Source organism: Triticum urartu, chromosome 2A, assembly GCF_056163025.1.
Source record: "Triticum urartu cultivar PI428250 chromosome 2A, HENAU_Tu73, whole genome shotgun sequence".
NCBI lineage: Eukaryota > Viridiplantae > Streptophyta > Magnoliopsida > Poales > Poaceae > Triticum > Triticum urartu.
Genome location: NC_141874.1, coordinates 121468195 through 121477397, shown reverse-complemented (window position 1 = coordinate 121477397; position 9203 = coordinate 121468195). Strand labels below are relative to the sequence as shown.

At 47.7% G+C, this 9203-nt stretch overlaps 1 protein-coding gene across 1 annotated transcript in view; it reads left to right on the top strand.

Moving 5' to 3' along the window:
- The first annotated feature begins 3352 nt into the window (after nucleotides 1-3352).
- The window catches only part of LOC147984217 (uncharacterized), a 37842-nt gene continuing 31991 nt past the window's right edge, over nucleotides 3353-9203 (top strand). Inside the window, exon 1 of the mRNA XM_087541011.1 lies at nucleotides 3353-3711. Within this exon, the coding sequence (XP_087397137.1) occupies nucleotides 3353-3711 (359 nt within the window). The remainder of the gene's footprint in view (nucleotides 3712-9203) is intronic.

The following is a 9203-nucleotide window of genomic DNA, read 5'->3' as shown; positions in this document are numbered from 1 at the left end:
GGCGAATGCTCTTGACCGTCACAACATCTGTAGTTGAGTATTCCTGTTTGCATAGCACAAACCAGGAGAGCATGATTTCACTTTAATAGTGGCCTCCTTTACTCAACCTGCAGCTCCACTCGGATGAAGCCTGCCTGAACTTCCATGATTCAATTCATGCGCCTTTTTCTGCAGTTCACCTGAAATGAAGCAAAGATTGCATCATTCAGCTAGCAAGAAGTACTTGCTCTTGTGAGCTGGCAGGTTCTTCTTTAGTAGTTGCACTAAAATTGAGGAACATTAAGGTTGGCTGTCCGGCTCATGTAAGGTGCAACTATAATTTTGTTATCCTTTTGTGCAGTTCCACTAAAATAAAGCGCCATTGTGGTGACAGTGACGGCTCATCTTGCAAAGGCTAATAAAATGTTGCACGAGATTACCAGTAGAACTAGATGGAGATTTTGGAAACTCCAATCACCATTTTGTGCAGTTCCACCAAAATTGAGAGATGTTGCCCACGTGACATTTTAGTTGAACTGCACAAGACACTCATTCCAAAAAAGTGTTTTGTGCAGTTCACCAAAAGGTCACAATAGCAACAAGGTGAAATGGATATCCCTATCTGCACAAAAAGATAGAAGGTAAACAGTTGCTACTCAATAAGAATATACGAAACATATACAAAATGAAAAGAAGCATCTTAATTATGTTCATGGCAATCACGCAAGGACAGTAGAAATTTTAAAACGTCAGCAATGCTTCATGTTACCAGAAGCATTACGATCAACAACGAGATTCCTCAAATATGGGATTACTTTAATGATGGCATTGCTTGTTTACCAGAAACAGTAAATCAACAACAGCTAAAGAGTTGGTTTAAGGGCATGGGACCATGGGGACACCAGGACACTCAGCAGCGTAAAGGAGCAACTTACTTATCATACTGGGGAAAATAGCAGGAGTGCCATTTGTAACACAGTTTAATTGCATCTTATCACTAGAGGCATTAGATTAACAATAACACTGGTTAGACATGTCCCTAAGGTAACAGTGTGATCACTTCATTTTACATGAAGCCCTTACATTAACAACAGTAAAAGGTTGGTATAAGGACATGTGACAGTGGACGCATCAGCACAATGTACCTACAAGGAGGCATAAAGTGGTGATGCCGAGTGTGTTCATGCTATGTGAGGGCAGCAAACCTAATCCTGGAGACCTTGTACTATGTCAGGGCAGCAAATCTAATCCTGGAGACCTTTTACTATGTGAGGGCAGCAAATCTAATCCTGGAGACCTTTTACTATGTGAGGGCAGCAAATCTAATCCTGAGACCTTTTACTATGTGAGGGCAGCAAATCTAATCCTGGAGACCTTTTACTATGTGATGGCAGCAAATCTAATCATGGACATACTCTGTTGACTTGTCCACCAGCCGCCATTTCCAATCCTTTTTTCAACCAATAATAGATATGTTCCTTATCCAGTTTGTACTGCGCTTTCCCATTATTTCCCTTTTCAGCCAAGAGACCGGTTGGGTATCCGGTCTCTACTACTTTCACCATATTATTTCCTCTTTGAATCAAGTCCTAGATTCATGCTACAACTTTCCCCCTTTCTTTGTTGTTTGAACAAAGCCCTAGATTCGAATGCATGAAGTAGCTTTACCTCTAATAATACTTAAAATTTAGGTGGCTTTGGAAGAGCTGATGGGAGTAGAAAAAGATGCACATGCAGACACGTGGGGAGCTGGGGCAATATAGCAAGGCCGCTTTCGAAGAACTTATACCTGAGGTTCGCCGGGATGTCGGCGGCGGCAGGTCGGATCTGCGGAGAATACGACAGGGAGGAAGAAGGGTCAGAGGACCTCCCGAGCCGGCGCTGTGTCGGAGAGAACGGCACAGGCAGAGGATCGGGACCCTCCGGCAGCTGTGGGTTTCCTCCCTCGGCGGTGATGACCGCGTGAACAATGCACCTTTTAGTCCTCTACACACACCGGCCGAAGGGATCCGGCCGGATCTGTGACCAGCGGTGAGCAGAGAGAAAATGTCGCTACCGCTGTCTTGTTTATATCTAGAGAGGATGAGAGAATGAAGAGAGCAACCCTAGTAAAGCAAGCGTTGAGGCCCCTGCGTCCATATATAGTGGAGTGATTATCTTTTTTCTCTCCACAACAAGCGTTTCAATTTGTGTACGTGGCATTAAAGAAAAGAAACTCTCTATTTAAGGTGACTACTGTACGACTCCTACTTACTACTACTCGTAGTACTACAGTATTGTTCACTTGTGCTCGCCGTCCCTCCATTCATTGAACAACCCCACGGGTGAATAAACATACGGTACTTACTGTATTTATATAGAACGAACAAGCTCGAACTATTTTCGCGTAGTTAAAAGTTGAGGGCGGGGCTTTTCCCGGGCAGTACGCGTGGCAGTTTTCGGGTAGGCGGTTTGACAGAGAGGCGAGGAGGTTGAGCGAGTGGGGCTGTGCGATTTGACGGCGCGTTACTGCTGGAAAGACTTGTGATATGACCACTCACTATAGTCATGAATTACTGGCGCTCCGACCGGCGTGATGCCCCCCTTCCGTTCCGCGCTCTAATCTGGTGCATGAGACGTTGACCCGGATGCTGGCTCTCCCACATGTCGGAGTAGTAAGAAGGAGCAAAGAATGATGCGGTATATACACGAGCGTCCGGGCTGCGCTTGGCTCTTCGCCTCTTCAGGAAGTCGAACAATGATGGAGTACTACTACACTGGAGGAGTACTACAGTACGCTTCTGGCCATCTGACACCGATTGAACTGCTGCATGTCCACCGCGTGCGGGAGGGACAGCATGTAGCGAAAGCTTCTCCTAGTCTTGCCAGCCACCACGCTCATCGGCGAGGGAGGGACGCTCCTGCTTTTGCGTGTATGATAGGTGGGCCCGACAGGTGTGTGGCCAACCTGTCATATAGCCAAAGGCAGGTGTAGTTAAGTCGGGGAGGGAGAGGATAATCAAACTTCTCGTTGATGTACGAGTTGCCGCGACACATCAAAGCACCGCACTCGATATATTTCAATAATTTGCGTTTACCGATGCAGTAATTACAACGCATGCATGCCATGACTCTCCTTTTGATACTTGCATGTGTTGATTTAATGCACCTTGAAGTAGTATAAAATATGTGACGGTAAAACTTTGTAATACCCCGACCCAAGTCGAGAGATGGTTGTGCACGAGGAGGGCGAGATCACCGATACGTCACTTACGACAAGCTCGCCGATCACCAGAGCGTGTGTCCGCTCGCGCCCTGCAAATGCCCCGTGCCCGTCTGCGGCTACGAAGGCCCGCCGCCGGCGCTCTACCACCACATCAGCACCGCGCATCCCATGCCCATGCACAGGATCCAGTACGACAAGGTGCTCCAGCTGCAAGTCCCACTGTTGGAGCCACGACTCTTGCTGTTCGCGGAGGAGGACCGCCACACGTTTTTCTTGGTCGGCGGCGTGCTCGACATCGGCGTGCCTATCGTTGTGTCGGTCGTCTGCATCAGAGCGGGGGCGTCCCCACTGCCGCACTATGTGGCCAAGCTATGGGCGAACGGCCCGCCGGGGGAGCCCAAAGGCACGACCGACGCCGTCAAGGTGGAAATGGAGGTGACAAGCAACAAGGATCCCGACGACATCGACGTGCAGGAGCTGACCTTCTTGACAGTTCCGCCCAAGCTGCTGGCTGGGGCTAAGCTTGTGTTCCTCCACATTCAGATTGACAAGCTCACGTCCTAAAATGTTTCTACAGTGCCTTCTGTTTATCTTAGTAATATGCTAATATAAGGATTACCTTGGTCTACTTTAGCTTAAGAAATGGTGGGTTTTGGTGGCGATAAAAAAATATGTTTATCAATGCATTAATTGCAATGCATGCATGCATAAAGTACATGCATTGGTCAATTTCCTCTTAATACTTGCATGCAATGATTTAATGCACCTTGGAATCTGAACATGTGTTAGGGAACAACCAAATTGAGCCTTATAAAATGAAAAAACTAAAATTTTGAGATAAGCCCTATAAAACTGGAAAGGAGAGAGTAGAAAAAGAAGTACTCCATCCGGGAATAGTGCCGCACTTCGAAACTTGAACCGTCAATAAATTTTGAGCTTGCGTCTCGTCACATTCGAAATTACTCCATGCTATATTGAATTGCAAACCTGTTCACACCGATCACAACCTAAACGGTTTCCCACTTAGGAGCGTATTAGTACTCAGTTATAAATACTAGTATGCCAAGATGACTGCGCATTCCTCCTCAACTCCTCATCCACAAAAACAAACAAGCCATTCAACATCCTTCCCTTGCGTCTGCCATGGCCAGCGTGAGTTTTGGGTCGAGAGATTGCCACCTGGGAGAGGCGAGCATGGAAGTGGAAGCACGAGAGATGTCCCTCCTCGCTGTGAGAGCAGCCGACATGTCCCGCCGCACGGAAGTAGCAGCACAGAGGTCCCGCCGCGCCGCTGAAGCAGCACGGAGGTCCCGCCGCGCCGTCGATGCAGCAGACTGGTCTGGCCGTGCCGCGGAAGCAGCAAAGATGTCCTGCCGCCCCACGAATGCGGCAGAGATGTCCTGCCGCGCCGCGGCGGCCTGGGAAAATTTCTCGCGTGCAGGCGACGACTGTTACAGGCGCATGCATGCGATCGTCCATGGCCAGATGGATCAGATCTCCCGTTTTGCGAAGTTGCAGGATGACATGAAAGCCTCGTTTGAATAGGCTATCGGCGCACTAAGGGAGGGCAATGAGAGGCTCCGGGCCGAGCGTGACCTACTGAGGGAGAAGATCGTCCGAAGTACAGACCAGCAGGAGGAGACCAGTGCCTTGTTGAAGAGGACCAGCGTCATCGTCAAGAAACTTATGGACGAGAATGACATGCTCCACAACGAGCGCCAAAGGCTGGTGGAGGAATCCGTGGATGTTCTCAAGCAGTGTCTTGAGGACATGAAAGAGCTCATCGCTGCTCGCCGCGGAGACTAGTTCCCGCGGCCTGCAGCAATGCATCAAGAAAGTAGAGATCAGCGAGCCAGATCCTTGTCTTCCTTCTTCTTTTTCCCTTGTGTATTTCGGGCATAGCCGCATGTGGCTTTTTTAATTATCTTTCTAATTATATAAGACAATTAATCATCCTTATCTTTCTATGGAAGATCAATGTTGCGAGGCTGGGATGAAGAAAACTCTTGCTGTGGCGACCCTGGCGTTGCTGTTCTTCTAGTTGCTGCTGGGCTTCCTTCAGTTTCCTGGTTTCTTTTGATGTAATAATCGGTTTAGGATGTGGATTGTGTCATCGGTTGTAATGTTGGGTTCTAGCGCGGATGTTTGGCCTTTGTTGGCCTCTTGGGATGTTGCGATTTCAATCTGGTAGCTTTTAGTCCTTCGTGTTAGGCTGGAGTTGTGCTGAACTTCTTGTGAATTGTGGTGGTTTTCAGTAATGAAAATCGGAAGGGACAAGCCCTTCTTTGATAAAAAAATTAATCATCCTTATATATTCATCAGTCTTGCTATAAGTCGCAGTAGATGCTATATAGGTCCGTCAGATCTTACATCAAGATCCGTGCTTTCAGATTTTCTTTTTTCTCTCTTAAATCTCAGTCGAGTGAGACATAGCCACGCCATTAAACAGAGGCTCGGGCGCCATTAATGGAGACCTTGGGAGAGAGGTGGACGGCGGATGAAGGTCAAAGGGCTCTCCTCCCAATAAGCACGCGCAGGGGTCTGATCGCACGCCTCTCGTACTACTCAAATAGCTACCCTGCACGGCGCCTCCTAGCTAATAAAAAATGGGGACGCGTGGCGGCACGTAAATGGTACTAGTAAGTAGAACGCCCACGGTTTCAACAATACTTGTGTTTCCGATTGTAACGTGACAGCACTTGTTCCAAAATGACTTTGTTGATTATTAATGTGTGCGCCTTCGCAAATCGGACTGCAAATTTACCACAGCATGTTGGTGCCATGTCATGGCACCAAGCCAAGTTTCATTATTTTCATGCGTGTTTTGGATTTACAGGAATTAAAAAACTAGTTTCTCAATGTTTCCAACCTAGCCACGACGCCCAGAATTTTGAATTTCATTCCCATTTCTTGCATGTAACCTAGAAATTTACCCGAGGACACACATGTGATTTTTCAACCAACTTTGGTGCACTGGAACATGTGCTTGTATTTCAAATTTGAATTATGCACACAAAGGTGACACGTTCCCTCCCAGAACCACGAGCCTTCTTGAGAGAAGCTCCGATTTGCAAGAAGCTTATACCAAAATTTGTTCCTATTCGGCCAATTTTTTTACCACGGCATGGTACTACCATCACATGACACCATGCCAAGTTTCATGATTTTAAAACCAAGTTTCTCAATGTTCTCGACCGAGCCACGATGCCCAGATGTTTGAATTTGATTCTCATTTTTTGCATGCGACCTAGAAATTCACCCGAGGACACAAATGTGATTTTTCAACAAACTTTGGTGCACGGGAGCATGTGCTTGTAGTTCAAATTTGAATTATGCACATTAAATGACCAAAAACTCAATTAATGTGTAAATAAGGCCAAACGAAGCCGGAATAATTCCAAAATTTAACAGGGCACTCATGTAGTTCTATGTTGCCTTTGTAAATAAACTCAAGCGGGACAACGTATATCATTTCGCACTCAAAGGTGGCATGTTCCCTCTCAGAACCACGAGCCTTCTTGAGAGAAGCTTGGGTTTGCAAGAAGCTTATACCAAAATATGTTCCTATTCGGCCAATTGTTTTACCACAACATGGTAGTACCATGACATGACATCCACGCCAAGTTTCATGATTTTCAGACGTGTTTTGGATTTACAAGAATTTTAAAACCAAGTTTCTCAATGTTCTCGGTCGAGCAACGATGCCCAGATGTTTGAATTCAATTCTCATTGTTGGGGAACGTAGCAGAAATTCAAAATTTTCTACGCAACACCAAGATCAATCTATGGAGTAATCTAGCAACGAGGGGAAGGAGAGTGCATCTACATACCCTTGTAGATCGCTAAGCGGAAGCGTTCAAGTGAACGGGATGATGGAGTCGTACTCATCGTGATCCAAATCACCGATGATCCTAGTGCCGAACGGACGGCACTACCGTGTTCAACACACGTACAGCCCGGTGACGTCTCCTACGCCTTGATCCAGCAAGGGGAGAAGGAGAGGTTGGGGAAGACTCCATCCAGCAGCAGCACGACGGCGTGGTGGTGGTGGAGGAGCGCGGGACTCCAGCAGGGCTTCCCCAAGCACTACAAGAGACGAGGAGGGAGAGGGGTAGGGCTGCGCCAACAGGGAGATTCAATCGTGTGTTGGGCTTACACCCATTGTATTCGAACATTAGAGTCTATCACACCCGATCATCACGTGGTGCTTCGAAACAACGAACCTTCGCAACGGTGCACAGTTAAGGGGAACACTTTCTTGAAATTATTACGAGGGATCATCTTATTTAAGCTACCGTCGTTCTAAGCAAATAACATGTAAAACATGATAAACATCACATGCAATCAAATAGTGACATGATATGGCCAATATCATTTTGCTCCTTTTGATCTCCATCTTCGGGGCTCCATGATCATCGTTGTCACCGGCATGACACCATGATCTCCATCATCATGATCTCCATCATCGTGTCTTCTTGAAGTTGTCACGTCATCTATTACTTCTACTACTATGGCTAACGCTTTAGCAATAAAGTAAAGTAATTACAAGACATTTATGTTGACACGCAGGTGATAAATAAATAAAGACAACTCCTATGGCTCCTGCCGGTTGTCATACTCATCGACATGCAAGTCGTGATTCCTATTACAAGAACTTGATCATCTCATACATCACATATATCATTCATCACATCCTTTGGCCATATCACATCACAAAACACTTGCTGCAAAAACAAGTTAGACGTCCTCTAATTTTTGTTGCAAGTTTTTTACGTGGCTGCTATAGGTTTCTAGCAAGAACGTTTCTTACCTACGCGAAAACCACAACGTGAATTTCCAATTTCTATTTACCCTTCATAAGGACCCTGTTCATCGAATCCGATCCGACTAAAGTGGGAGAGACAGACACCCGCTAGCCACCTTATGCAACTAGTGCATGTCAGTCGGTGGAACCAGTCTCACATAAGAGTACGTGTAAGGTCGGTCCGGGCCGCTTCATCCCACGATGCCGCCGAATCAAGATAAGACTAGTAACGGCAAGTAAATTGACAAAATCAACGCCCATAACTACTTTGTGTTCTACTCATGCATAGTAACTACGCATAGACCTAGCTCATGATGCCACTGTTGGGGAACGTAGCAGAAATTCAAAATTTTCTACGCATCACCAAGATCAATCTATGGAGTAATCTAGCAACGAGGGGAAGGAGAGTGCATCTACATACCCTTGTAGATCGCTAAGTGGAAGCGTTCAAGTGAACGGGATGATGGAGTCGTACTCGTCGTGATCCAAATCACCGATGATCCTAGTGCCGAACGGACGGCACCTCCGTGTTCAACACACGTACAGCCCGGTGACGTCTCCTACGCCTTGATCCAGCAAGGGGAGAAGGAGAGGTTGGGGAAGACTCCATCCAGCAGCAGCACGACGGCGTGGTGGTGGTGGAGGAGCGCGGGACTCCAGCAGGGCTTCGCCAAGCACTACAAGAGACGAGGAGGGAGAGGGGTAGGGCTGCGCCAACAGGGAGATTGAATCATGTGTTGGGCTGCCCAAAACCTCAAGTATATATAGGGGGAGGGGAGGGGCTGCGCCCCCACCTAGGTTTCCACCCCTAGGGGTGGCGGCCAGCCCTAGATCCCATCTAGGGGGGCGGCCAAGGGGGGAGAGAGGGGGGCGCACCACTAGGTGGGCCTTAGGCCCATCTGAGCCTAGGGTTTGCCCCCTTCCACTCTCCCTTGCGCCTTGGGCCTTGGTGGGGGTGCGCACGAGCCCACCTGGGGCCGGTCCCCTCCCACACTTGGCCCATGCAGCCCTCCGGGGCTGGTGGCCCCACTTGGTGGACCACCGGGACCCTCCCAGTGGTCCCGGTACATTACCGATAAAACCCGAAACTTTTCCGGCGACCAAAACAGGACTTCCCATATATAAATTTTTACCTCCGGACCATTCCGGAACTCCTCGTGACGTCCGGGATCTCATCCGGGACTCCGAACAACATTCGGTAACCACGTATATCTA